Source organism: Lonchura striata, chromosome 1A (assembly GCF_050655825.1).
Source record: "Lonchura striata isolate lonStrDom1 chromosome 1A, ASM5065582v1, whole genome shotgun sequence".
NCBI classification, from domain to species: Eukaryota; Metazoa; Chordata; class Aves; order Passeriformes; family Estrildidae; genus Lonchura; species Lonchura striata.
This window is the reverse complement of record NC_140741.1, coordinates 28890014-28903840: the sequence shown is the minus strand read 5'-3', so window position 1 is coordinate 28903840 and position 13827 is coordinate 28890014. Positions and strand designations below refer to the sequence as shown.

The following is a 13827-nucleotide window of genomic DNA, read 5'->3' as shown; positions in this document are numbered from 1 at the left end:
AAAAAGTAACAAAGTTTAGTTTGGGACATGGAGTAACTTCCACCATTAAAGTTAAGAGTCCTGTCTTAAAAGGAGGTAGAAATAAAGGATGTAAACAAACAACCATTAAAAATCACTGGGTGTGAGAAAAGGTTTCCTGTGAAGAAAGAGAAAAAAAAATAGTACTTTAGAGTTTTATGAAGAGATGAACATCAAGCAACATAAGGGGATATAAAGTAATGAGTGATAGCAGAGAGACCACTGAGAGACACATGGTGCTCTAATATCGCAAGCGAGGGGAACACTATAAGAACTGCAGCTAATCCAAATGACCAGATTATAACACTTCTCACACTGTGTGGAGTCATTTAGAAGAACCTACATCCACTAAATGTCATTAAAACTAAGATCCTCAGAGGATTTTAAAAGGGTTGACACTATATAATAATTAAGTCATTATATAAAAATGTATTGCTTCTCAACCTTGTGCTGAGTGTCATCAGCCAGTCTCTGCATGACTGGGGTCAGAAAGAAGTGTCCTGTGGCTAAACATTTTTCTCTAATTTTTATTTTCTTCTGCATACTAGTAACTGTTAGGGGAACGTCACTGGATTGCATATGGACATGACAGCTCCTAAGTTAAAAGTTAGTGTTACTGGACAGTCTTTTGATTACAAGTTCTGGAAGTGCTCATGGAGCAGAGGGAAGTGCAGCTTAAATGTGCTTATGGAAGCAGTAAGATAAAGAAATAAACTAAACAAACTCTTTGCAAGAAATTACAAGCATGTCTTTGTTTCTTCAGATCTTTGGACCTAACTGGCCCTCTCCTCCTTGGTGGTGTCCCAAACTTGCCTGAGGATTTCCCAGTGCACAACAGGCAGTTCATCGGCTGCATGAGGAACCTCTCCATCGACAGCAAGCCCATCGACATGGCTGGTTTCATTGCCAATAATGGCACTCTGCCAGGTATGGGCAACTAGTGCCCCAGAGGTCAGCACCAGAAAGATCTCTGCCACAGCTGTGTGTGGAGCACGGCTTAGGGTGTTGAGGAGGCTGGCACTGCAAGGAAACCCAGGAAAGGGAAGGAGAAACAGGGTTCTGGAATCACCCCTGTCCCCCTGTTAGCACTGTTGAAGGCAAAGCAGCTATGGGGCAGGGACTTAAGGTCGTGTATGGCATTGTGCTGCCACTGTGTCTCTGGCCAGACCTCATTTGTTTGAGTAATGTGCAGCCCATACCTGTGCCAGGGAGATGTACAATAGCCCATGGCACAGGGCACACTTCCAGGATTCAGCTGCACATTGGAAAGGACTGGGCTTGTTTAGCCTTCCTGCATTGCTGGGAGTTTCAGCCAGGAATTTACTCCTAAATTAACTTCTCCTCTTCTATTTTTAAACTACCTATTAAATGTCATTTTGCTCTGAAAGCTGGTGGGATTAGTTCACAAAAAAGACAGGACTTATAATGACTTTTTAATAAATTGTGTTTGTTCTGTAAATAAAATTCTGCAATCCCGCAAATGTGAAACCTGCTTCATGGAGCAGCCTGTTGGAAGTTCTGATTGGATTTTCAGTCCTTAGATCCCTGATCAGGATTAGTTCCGGTGATTAGGCATACAGAATGTTCTCATCATCCTAAAACTGGCTCTTACACACTAAAATGGAAAGTCCCTTCTGTCCATGCTGCTGAAGGTCTGTGTAAGAGCTAAATTGCAGTTCTAAAGTATGTTGCATTGATTGTGGATTAAGGATGGAGTCATAGCATATGCCTTTGATAGACAGACTTGTCTTTATGCATTTAACACATGATCAGCTTACATAAACTTTTACCATCCACATTTTGCTTCACTGGCTTCAAAAACATTTTTTTTTTTAAAAAGCAAAAAACCCAAACCTGTAATAGTGATGTCTTCTTTTTACATAAAAACTCAAATACAGTCATTCAGAGCTTTTTTTGTATTAGAACCATACAGAGTAATGGTTTTCCTGAATTGCAGGCTGTGCAGCGCAGAGGAACTATTGTGAAACCAACTGGTGCCAGAATGGAGGCACGTGCATCAACAAGTGGAGCACGTATATCTGCGAGTGCCCCATGCGCTACGGAGGGAAGAACTGTGAGCAAGGTGGGCTGCACAGAGTGCTCTGTGCTTGTCATGTGTGCACGTTTCATTGCCTGTCATTGCCATCTCATAGCACCTATGTCCAGCTGTGATGGCTGAGGGTAACAGAAGATTGCTGTTGAGACCACCACCCATTATCTATTTGAAATAATTTTAGAGATCCCCTATATAATAGATGACATACTGTCATGAATAAGAGCAGCTTTCACTGATTTACTTATATAAGCAAAGTAGTTCCAAAGAACTTGGCTGTATTTAGTAATTTGTTTATAGTGAAAATGCCTGATCCTAAGCCCCTTTAAATAAGTGGAAGGAATCCTGCTGACTTTACTGGGCTTTGACTCAAACTGGGGATGAATGTGCTGTTTTAATCACTACTTTTTTGGCAAGAAGGCATTCTGTGCTAAGTAAGAGCGCTTTCGGTTTTACTGGATTTCTCTTTGATTGAACACAATATGCATATATGTGTAAAACCTCATTAGTAAAGGATATGGAAGCAGCAGCAGGTGAGTTTTATAGAGTGTGAAGAAAATTCAGTCAGTCTTTTCCCCTAGAAGTGAGGAGTTGCCTGTGGGAGGAGTCCCGTGGGGGTTGGTGCTGTAAGGTGGCTGCTCCTTTGGAGTTTTTCTGGATGCTTCCAGCAAACAAAACATGCTTCTACTGTCCTGATCTAGGTAGTGGCAATTCCTCTTCCCTTTCCTGAGAAGCAGCAATATTAGCTTGAGTGGAGAGGACACATGATTAAGTTTCTGTCTTGGAGATAAAGTTTTGCAGAGCTAAGAACAGGGAAAAGGAATGATGGAGACCTCTTCCTATGCTCCACTTCACACTTCACACAGAGCTGTTATTATTACCTCTGATTTCTGTATCAACTCCTCAAATATTTTGAGCTTCCCAGGTTTGTATGAAGATCTGATTATCCCATGTGTCTCATGTCAAGTGTATTTGTTGGTGAAATTCTTGTGTTTTATTCATGATTGGCTGTTCTCTGTGCTACAAACCCACTCTGACGTATCCTGAGGGGAGTGCCAGGGCCCAGCTATGGTGTATCCTGTACTGGTGTAAATGGGAGTACTGCTAACACATGCAAAGGCTCTCCTTCCCTCTGTTTTTCAAATGGAAATTCAAAATTTGGTCACATGTTTGTTTTATTTACTATTTTCTTATCCCAAACTCAAGACCAATCCCTAAAGTTTGGGATTTAGATTATCATCTAGGAGCTGCCCTGTAGCCATCCCTGGAAAATAATTTCAAATTCAGGTGATAGAGATGATGATAGTCACAGCAGCACTGCCTTGCTGTGCAACCCCCAGGCCCTGCAGCTGCCTCCAGCACTCTACATTCCTGCATGTCCCCTTTGTCACTGAAAAACCCTATGTTCTTGCTGATCCCTCAGTTTGTGGTTTTTTCTGATAGTTTGAAGGCAGCATGCTGCTTGGTTCTTTGATGGTATTTTTGGACCAACATCCCTGCGGAAAAATTGCAAGCCAAGAAAGAAACAGAATGTGACCCAAGATTTCAGGAGCTCAGCGTTAAAAGTCAGGAGGAATCACAGATATGCTAAACTCCTGACTTTCAAATTTCTTATTTGAATGCTCAGCTATGATCCTAAGAGCATTAGCTAGCAGCTATTTTTAAAAAAGTCTTAGATAGAATATTTGCAATTTTGAATAGGAGTGCTGCATTTTTTCAATCCCTTTGGTAGTGCTGGTTCTTCTTCAGACTAACAGAGGACAAAGACTTTGGCAAGTTACCAATTAACCTTTATTTCATTTCCTGCTCTTCAAAAACTCTGGGATCTAGTCTACAATAGTGAGGATGGGATGTTTTACCTTCACCACCCTCCTAGAATCTGTTAATTCACCTTCTGGCAGCTCCCCTCTCCCTCTTCTGATATATAGAAGGGAGATAAAATTAAGGAAAAATTAGTTTCACCTTTATTAATTCTTTTAAACTATGAGGCATTGCAATTCTGTGAAGAAGATCTAGCAGCTGTGTCTGACTCACTCTTGGATGGCCATTGTCATTGCCCTAGCCTTGGGCTGGACCTAAACATAAGCTTCCACATGTCCAGCACCTGTACTGCAGGTGACATCCAGTGGGATGTTGGCAGAATGTTTCCCCAGGCCCTCTGTCTCTACAGGGAATAGCCCTCCCGTGTTTCTGCAGGCCTGTTGAGAGCAGGACTCTCTTTAGAGTGAACAGAGATACACAGGCAGTGCTTCAAGTGACAAACTCCGAGCACAGGATCAGTTTGCCAATGGCAGCAGGGTGCTGGGAAGCATGTGGGTCTCTCCACCACACACCTCATGTGTGGTGACAGGGAAGGTCAGGTCTCATCTGAGGACCCTCCATGCACACTCCTGGTCCCAGGCATGAGGAAGGGCTGGGGGAAAGAGGGAGGTCAGAGGGGGCTGACAAATGGGGATTTATATTTAACTAGCAGGGGAAGGTGCACCCTGGCCCCAGGGAAGGGAGGGAAGCTGGGAGAAGGTGTGGGAAGGGAATGGTATTTGCAAGTACAGAAAGTCACCACCAGTGAGAAAAGGAAGAAGGTGGCTAATTGCCATGCCAGTCCAGTTCTCCCAGGAGCAAAGGAGAAATGCTTGCAAACAGCATTCCCAGCCTCTAGCAGGTGGGAAGCCCACAAGTTTGCATCCTGCCTCTGCACTCCAGAGACAGATGGCTGAAAAATCTCAGCAGCAGCCCTGAAAACCAGCAACAAAGCTGGAAGCTGAGGTTATTGTGAAGGTCAGCAGGGTAGAGGAAGGGGAAGGATGACTTTTGCACAGGTGGAGCAAGAGAAAATAATCCTGCTCAACACTGATGTCCTGGTTACTTTTACATTGATGTGGTGCAGTGTGGGCTGATGAATTGTGCCCTGGCCCAGACAGCCAGAACTCAAGCACTGCATTCAGCTTTTAAACAACCTGAGGACATCTGTATCTGGTGACAATCTTTTTTAAAGTGGCCATCTGGTTTTCAAGAGCAGGCTATGCTGCAGTTCATCCACTATATGTCCTCTCTGGCATTTGTGCTATGACTGCAAAGGTGAGATCACAGGCTGGAGCAGGAGGGAGAAGGGCTGCCCCGTGGGACTGCCTGCCCTTAGCCAGTGGTAGTCCAGTTGTCCCTGACTTTTTGTTCCTCACAAATAGGGAGCTAAAGGGCTTGCACTTTAGTCCAACCTCCGCACTCCACTCTTCACCCCAGCCTTTCCCTATATAGACACCTGCAAGGCAGGAGAATTTGGGATTTGGCTTTATTCTTAAAAAAAATGCAACTTTACTCCATTTTCTGCTATGGTGTTATCCCTCAACCTTTTTCTAAGGACTTATCATTTCATAGTAATACATACGCATTTGTATGCACATGATCTCTCCTACTAGAAAAAATCCAGAGAGTGTCAGCAGATATGGTAGTGTGGAGCAGAAGGGGAAAGACTATTAAGCCCTGTCATTTCATTGACTAGCATGATGAAATAAAAGGCTGGGTGCTAATCTGTGGTGGTTGTACCCAGTTTCTAAGGCCTGCTTCCACTGGCAAAAAACTGCCATGAACTTCACCAACATGCCCACAAGCAAGGATGTCAGACAGGGGCTGAGTGTAAATCCCTTACAAGGTTCCACACATGGAGGAGGTGTCATATGAAGAGTTGCAAATAACACTTAATGGCTTAATTTGTGCTTCTTATCAGTGGGATTAACTAATCCGTGGGGCTGTACCTCTTGTTACCGAGGGTAACAACTTTAAAAGTCCAAGGGGATAGGTATTCCTCTATTTTCCATCAGCAAAGTTCTTTCTATTGAAGACTGTCATTGATGTCACCCTGTAGGAGCTGTGCTTTGCAAGGTTGGAGAGGGGGCAATTTTGCAGCTGTCACCTCAGGATATTTAAGGCAGGTGATTTAGGCAATTCCACACAAACTTTCTCCCTGTGAAAAGGCTGTGTCGCTGGGGCAGCTGAATAACGCGGCCCTGGAGTATTCACAATTAATTCATATTTCCTGTTGCCGCCTAGTCTTTTCCTGTGTTTAATCTGTTAATTAAAAGTAGGTAATCAGGGTTATGTTGAAAACATCTGTAGCAACTGTTGCCCTCACACTTCCTGCTCTGTCCTCCCACTCACCAGCAGAACTATATCAGCAGAGATCCTCAGCTTACCTTTCTAAGAACAGCTCTCATGTGGGTAATGCTATAGCAGTGTGGAGGTGCTGATTTTAAGTACAGGCACCAAGACAAGATGCCTACCCACAACCAGGCTAGGTTGTGAATTTGCAATATTATCAACTGCTTCACAGTAACTCCCCTAGACCAGCTCTTCATCCAAAGTAGGTTGAATATAGCTCAGTGGAAGAGGGGCTAGCTCCCTTGTGTCATCACTGTGACATGGCATTTTTTCTCTTAACACTTGTCCTGAAGGATAAAAACTGTTTCTCTTCTGTGTTCTGATTCACAGCAATGCCTTCTCCTCAGCGTTTCAGTGGTGAGAGCATTATCATTTGGAGTGACCTTGACATTACCATCTCTGTGCCCTGGTACATTGGGCTGATGTTCAGAACCCGGAAAGTCAATGGCATGTTAATGCAAGCTAATGCTGGGGCTGCATCCAAGATCAACATTCAGGTAAAGTGTGGCTGCCTTTGGTTAGGAAAGAATTAATACTCCCCCAGCAGTGGATATGACCAGATGAACTACACAGCTTCATCCACCTAACTAAATGCATATCAGTAAAAACATATCATTACTTTAGCTTTTTACAACAATCAAAAAGTAAATGATGAAAATATCATTATAAAAGTCATATTTATTTAAGATTATTTTTCTAGTGAGAGGTAGTAGTGGGCATTAATATAGATGTAAAAAATGGGTCTGTTGCTTTGGAGGTTTTTTTGCCCGTAAGGGAAGTTGGAGTCTAAATGTCGAAAGTTATACAAGGAGTTCTTGCAAGCATTCTCATCTTTACTCTTTAGGCTTTTTTTTCCTTTTGGATTTTCTTAGGAAATATTATCTTGCCCTCCACCTCCTTCTGCATCAAGTACAAATATGCAGCAAAAAAAGACATGTTTTTTTTGTTGTTGGTTTTTTTTTTTTTTCCCCAACAGATACTGAACAACTATGTGCAGTTTGAAGTGTACAGTGGCCTGAGCCAGGTTGCTAGTTTGAAGATGAGCCAGTCACGGGTCAGTGATGGGGAATGGCATCATTTATTAGTAGAGCTGAAGAGTGCTAAAGATGGTAAAGATCTCAAGTACCTTGCTGTCATGTCGTTGGACTATGGGATGTACCAGGTAAGGCAGCATCATGATTTTGTCACTGAGCACTGCACAGATGCTTTTAGGAGAAACTAGGTTAAAGGACTGTGGACAAGTACTTACGCTGTGAGACATGTTCTGCAGTGATTTATGTCTACTCAATGATATTAATTTATTAACCTTTATGATAAGATATCTTAAAAAGCAGTCTGTAAAAAGACATATTCCAATGTCTGGCAACTCACTGCCTTGGTATTTTTTATGTAATCTACTGTTAGCTACTGCTTGAGTCCATCACTACAGAAAGCAGGCTGTTTGTTTCACAGAGGATGATGGTGCTTCTTATCAGCTGTCCTTTTCCTCACAGAGCACTGTGCAGATTGGAAATCAACTACCTGGATTGAAAATGAAAAGCATCATTGTGGGAGGTGTCTCTGGAGACCAAGTCTCTGTTCAGCAGGGATTTTATGGATGCATGCAGGTATGAAATTAAAAGTGTAGCAGTAAATTTTGAACTTGTGAGAAAATGCCCAGGTGAAAATGTGGGAGGTTTCTTTTTCATCCACCCTCAGACATTTCTCTTTCCTCCATAAAAATTATGTAAGAATCAAAATATTGAAGTCTACCCACTTTGCCAAGTACAAATCTAATCACGTAGGGGAAAAACATTTGAAAAAAAAAAAAGAAACTGGGTTTGGCTCATCAGGTGATTTCTCTAAAATGTAGCCTCATTGATTGATGAAAATAATGAAACACATAATACTGTACTCTGAAAGGAAAGTCTGATTTTAAAATAATTGTCTTTTGTAACCAGGGAGTGAGAATGGGAGAGACATCTACAAACATAGCGACACTCAACATGAAACAGGCTATCAAGATCAACGTAAGGGAGGGCTGTGAAGTGGATAACCCTTGTGATTCCAACCCGTGTCCCCAGCACAGCTACTGCAGTGATGACTGGGACAGCTACTCCTGTGTTTGTGACCCAGGTAACCTGCTGACCACTCATACAGGAGCAGGATCACATCTTCATGAGCTCATCAGAAGCAGCACAGCAGCAGCAGCAGCATGCTGGCGAAGTGTTCATTTTCTGATTCTTCCTCTTCCAATCAGCATTACCTTTCTCACTCTCACTGTAGCACCCTGGAATCTGTAGTCCTGGGCTAAGAATCCAGGCAATGTATCCACCAAATGGAAAGACAGTCTCTGGTCCAAAAGATTCCTGTGCACCTCCCCTTTTAATTTTTTTTTTCTTTCTCAGCCTTTTCTGCTGTTGAATTTCAGTCTCTCACTCTGCATCCTAATCAAGATATTTTGAATGTTTTCTCTGTTTTGGAGCATGTAGTCAGTTTATGCTGTCAGCACCCAGCACAGTCAACTCCCATACATGCAGCAAGAGAATACAAAACTATTTGTAGCAAATGCCCTGAGTATAAAACTGGGAACCAAAGGCACAAGGGTGCCTCAAGCATGGTAACAACTGTCAAAAAGAATGGCTTACTATTATTTTGTTTGAGGGGGAAAAGAGTGCTTCATTTCTGACAGTATCTCAGGGGAAATCTACTGATTATCTAAGATGTGTTATTAGCGTGTAAGCTTAAGACAGTTTTTTGAAGACATGCAAATCGTAAATTACAATGGTTGCTGTAATTTTCTTACCTTGTCTCCCCAGGGTACTTTGGGAGAGACTGTGTTGATGTATGTAACTTGAACCCATGTGAGCATGTCTCCACATGCGTGCACAAACCTAGCTCATCCCACGGCTACACCTGTGAATGTGGACAAAGCTACTATGGACAGTACTGCGAAAGCAAGTAAGAGAATTGTTTTGTTCTTGGTTTCTCAATCCTTCCAGGAAGCTCTTCACCTAAGGCAACAGTCCTCCCACTTCGTGTTCTGCTCCAATAAACTTTCCTGTTACAATTGGAGTGGTATTTTAGGCTCCATTGCCTTTTGGCATTGCTGAGCTCTTCCCACAAACTAGACATGTTATTCAGGAACCACTTTTCTACATCAGCTGCTCAGGGGCTCAACCAGTTCCTCTGTGTTGCACAGCACTGCATCTTGCCTGTGCTTTGTGGTGGGTTTGGCCTGAGTTTGCTCTGCATCTCTCCTCCAGCTTCCCCAGCACACTGAGCAATGTATCAGTTTGGTGACCTGTAACAAGATAAATTCTCTTTGCAGTGTAGGTCCAGTCCCTGGGCTGGCAAAGAGCCATCTCCTCTGGACAGTCTGGGGCCTGTGTCTGTTGCTTTGTGGGAGAAACGTGCCGATTCCCCCATCAGCAGCTTCCTGGTCTCTGATAAGCATTCAGCAACCAGCCTTATCCCAGAGGCAGCACTTTGATTTACTGTAATATGGGCCATTCATGATGTGCAAATGAAGTGCATTTGTCTGCCCATTTAGGAATGGCTCATGTGATGTTTCCTTCCCTTTGAAAACTGCAAGCTTCTTCCTCTGCCTTTTGTTGTGTGGGCTTGCAAATGTTGGCTGTGCTGTTGCCAGATTTTTCTTTCATTCCTCTGGATTAGTGACAGAGATATTGTCCCTTGTCATTATCTGCTGACATGTGTCAAGTGCAGCATAGTGGTTTTTATATTCTAACACATAGAAGTACAGACCTACCAATTACTATAAATAAAATTGGTATTGATCTTCAAAACAGACTAAAAATAGCTTTTCTTTCCTAAAAATGAACAACAGGGAAGGGATACCTTGTGCATTACCAGGATCCTGGTCTCAGACCCCTTGTCCTTCAGGCTATTGCTTGACAAAGACTCCCAGCTTTCAGAGAATCAGAGCTCTCCTTGCTGGAACTAGTGTTGGGGCATCTGTGGGATAAACTGCTCAGAGGCTCACCCAGATTAAATAGTGCCAGTGAGAATGGGGGTTTTCCTTCAGCAGGGGTGGCCTTTGGCTTGCTGCTTAGCTTCCAGTGCTGCTGCACTCAGTCTGAATCATAGTCTTTGATCCATAGTCCAGATCAAAGCTGCCAACTTCCCCTCTTCCTTGTCCCCAGCCATGTGTCCTCTGCCTCTCCTGTGGCAGACCAGGGCTTTTCAGACCTTGTAGTGAACAGTCCAAGAAAGCCAGGTTGGCTGAAAGTAGTGGTTTTTCTTTATAGGATGAGCTTGCAGACAGCTTTTTACATGGGCTGGTGTCCCTGTGGGCTGGACAAGAAGCCCTGCTGCCTGGGGCAGGATAGGGATGAGGAGTGGGATATAAAGTGCTGGGGAGCTATACCCCAAGGCAGTTTGTGGTGATAGATAAATCAGGGCACAGGCTCAGAGCCATCTGCACTTAAAAATACTTACAGAAACATTCCCTCTAGGTTTTCATAGCATTGATAGTCTAAATTTTCCCACATTATAGTGTATTTGTATTTATATAAAATATATATTATAAATATATATTTTATATTTATATATCGTGTGTTTATATTTATATATTTTTTTATATATTACTGTTGTTTGAGATACATTACTGTCTGTAAGATGATGCAGTTGAGTGCATATATTTGGCCGAAAACTTTTTTCCACACTTTTTAAGAGGGAGCTTAAAATAACTTTCTTTCAATTTGGTTTTCTTTAATAGGATCGACCTGCCTTGTCCCAGAGGTTGGTGGGGAAATCCCATCTGTGGCCCATGTAATTGTGAGACTAGTAAAGGGTTTGATTCTGATTGCAATAAGACCAATGGAGAATGCCATTGCAAGGTAAGCAAAAGAACCCAGTCTTAAGTCAAAATTTCTTTAGTTTAAAAAGAAACTGTACCACTAATAATTACAAGTGAGTATCTGATACAAAGTACACACAGCTGTGCTTTGTATCATATGTATATGTATGTGCATAGTGGAGTTAATCATTATCCAAAACATTTTGTTGGCACCACCCTTCTCCAAATCATACTGTACAATTCTTATCTTATTTGTGTTTGGAAAACTGAACCGAGAGGATGAAAGCCTGGCTCTGATCTCTGAAGTGCAGCCTGGTTTATCAGGAGAGATCAGACCAGGGTGCAGAGGAGTGTCAGTGGGGCTTTGTGCATCACAAGTGAGTAATAGCCATGAAACAGCTTGGCCAGCTGGCTGAAGCTCTCCCCTGTGCTATGGCCAGCAAAAGACCCGGCAGCTGGAGAGAGCTGCAGGGCTAAATGCTTTCCTCACTGCCATCCCTGAGTTTTCTGTGGACAGGCAGGGACAGATGGGGGACATGGGAGGGGAGGCACCTAGTCATGAAGGTTTTACAAAGGACTTCTCACAATAGGTTTTAAACTGGCTTGAATGACATCAGAGGAGCTGGGCTTGTGCAGACCGGCGGCTGTGACTCTGGCCCCCTGCTCCTTTCCAAAATGCCAGCAGGACACACAGCAACTGTTGTGTTAAATGGAGTCAGTGGGGTGCCAGCTCCACGCTCTTGTGCAATCCTAAGGCCTCAGATCAAAAGCGTGTACAGAGGCAATTTGAGTATGGTATCATTGCGTGCTCTCCACCCTCTATGTGAAACACAAATGCACAGTGCAGGAAGTTTCCTTAGTGCCTCTACATGAAACACAAATGCACAGTGCAGGAAGTTTCCTTAGTGCCTCTACATGAAACACAAATGCACAGTGCAGGAAGTTTCCTTAGTGCCTCTACATGAAACACAAATGCACAGTGCGGGAAGTTTCCTTAGTGCCTCTACATGAAACACAAATGCACAGTGCGGGAAGTTTCCTTAGTGGCTCATTCATGCCATACAAGAGCAGAATTGCAAAGCTGAGAAAACCATAAATCCTCCAAGAATATGTTTGGTGGGCATTTGCAACAAGTGCCTGAGAAGTAATGTGGGCCCTGTGGCTCTGCTGCAAATGGCAACACAAGCCCTGGGTCTCTGATGATTTAATGTAACTTTTATCTGTGCTCTGCAAAATGAGCCCTTTTATGATGTACGTGCTGCGAGAGCAGGTTTCAGAAATGTGAGCAGTTTGGAAGTCACATACCTCCTGTCTATCATTTTGGTTTTTCTAGGCTAATTACTACAGGCCCCAAAGCAGTGACACCTGCTACCCCTGTGACTGCTTCCCATCTGGCTCCCACACGCGCGCCTGCGACATGGAGACGGGGCAGTGTCCTTGCAAGCCCGGCGTCATCGGGCGGCAGTGCAACCGCTGCGACAACCCCTTTGCAGAGGTCACCGTGAGGGGCTGCGAAGGTACCTGCGCCCAGCCGCGCCGCAGTGCGGGATCGCAGCCGCTGGACAGGGACACTGCGGGGCAGCTGCAGCGTCCTGCGGCGCTGCGAGCCCAGCAGTGGGGCAATGGGGCCTGCACCGGCCTAAACATACACCCCTCCTCCAGATACGCGCCACAAAGCCTCACAGGAGCTGAGGAAGCTGAAAAAAAGCTCTTATCTCTTTAATTTTTCTCATATGGAAATATAGCCAGCTGAGGTGGAGTAGGGGGAGTAAAAGACTAAGGCCAGCTTTTCTTTAAGCCCGAGTTCATCTGCCAGTGCAGTGTTGCATTGCTGAGCTGCAGCGGATGAGGCAGCTGAGAGCCCTCACACCTTTTGTCCACAGAGGCATCGTGCCATGCACCTTGTGCACTCTGCCTTTCTTCCCCATCCTGTCTTTCCTCTCACCCACCCACCCACCCACTGTCCTCCTGTGATCAGCACAAAGCTGCTGCAGCAGACATCTTGCCACACTGTGTGGGTGAAATGAAGGAGAAATGTTTTCCCACAATAAAGGAGCAAGCAGAGATAGGCAGAGCCAAAATCCAAAGCCCCGTAATCATCCTGAGCTCTCCTGTCTGTCCAATCTGTTGGATAAGGAACTCCTGGGTTCCAGCTTGGAAGGCACTGCAGAGGACAGGTATCCTGACAGGGCTTTGTAATTACAGGAAGGTCCTTCAGGCAGGTTCAAATGTCTCACTGTTGTGATTTTTATCTTGTCAGAAAAATTGCATCATTTCTTTTTTGTTTTCAGTAATTTATAATGGCTGTCCCAAGGCTTTCGAGGCTGGTATTTGGTGGCCACAGACCAAGTTTGGCCAGCCAGCTGCTGTGCCTTGTCCTAAGGGCTCAGTGGGTAAGTTCCCTGGGTAAATAATAACCTACTTTATCTGCATGCCTCTTTAAAAAAAAAAAAGTGTACATAGGGAATAGCATTAATTAATTTGGTCTAGAAACTGCAGCATAGCTTATCATATAATGAACAGAAAAGTATAGCTAACTGAAATCAAAGAGCTGTTAAAGTACATTTTGAATACTAGCAATGAATACATGCAACAGTACAGCAGATAAACATCTACAAAGCACAGAAATTCTCTATTTTCTAAAAAGCAGAGCCCAGTCTTGTATTTTCTATTTATTAGGCAATTCTTACACATGACATTTTCAGTGACTTCTAAGTGTTCTTTAGCCATATAGTTCCTCTGGGCAAATATAAAATTAGAAGAATTATATTCCTGATGACTGCTTTACTAGGGTCCTACA

At 43.7% G+C, this 13827-nt stretch overlaps 1 protein-coding gene across 1 annotated transcript in view; it reads left to right on the top strand.

Moving 5' to 3' along the window:
* CELSR1 (cadherin EGF LAG seven-pass G-type receptor 1) overlaps positions 1 to 13827 on the top strand; it is a 161264-nt gene that overhangs the window by 115599 nt on the left and 31838 nt on the right. The window contains exons 7-16 of the mRNA XM_031507931.3: positions 782 to 945; positions 1976 to 2101; positions 6557 to 6723; positions 7203 to 7388; positions 7720 to 7833; positions 8167 to 8341; positions 9025 to 9166; positions 10947 to 11067; positions 12361 to 12544; positions 13319 to 13420. Of these exons, the coding sequence (XP_031363791.3) occupies positions 782 to 945; positions 1976 to 2101; positions 6557 to 6723; positions 7203 to 7388; positions 7720 to 7833; positions 8167 to 8341; positions 9025 to 9166; positions 10947 to 11067; positions 12361 to 12544; positions 13319 to 13420 (1481 nt within the window). The remainder of the gene's footprint in view (positions 1 to 781; positions 946 to 1975; positions 2102 to 6556; positions 6724 to 7202; positions 7389 to 7719; positions 7834 to 8166; positions 8342 to 9024; positions 9167 to 10946; positions 11068 to 12360; positions 12545 to 13318; positions 13421 to 13827) is intronic.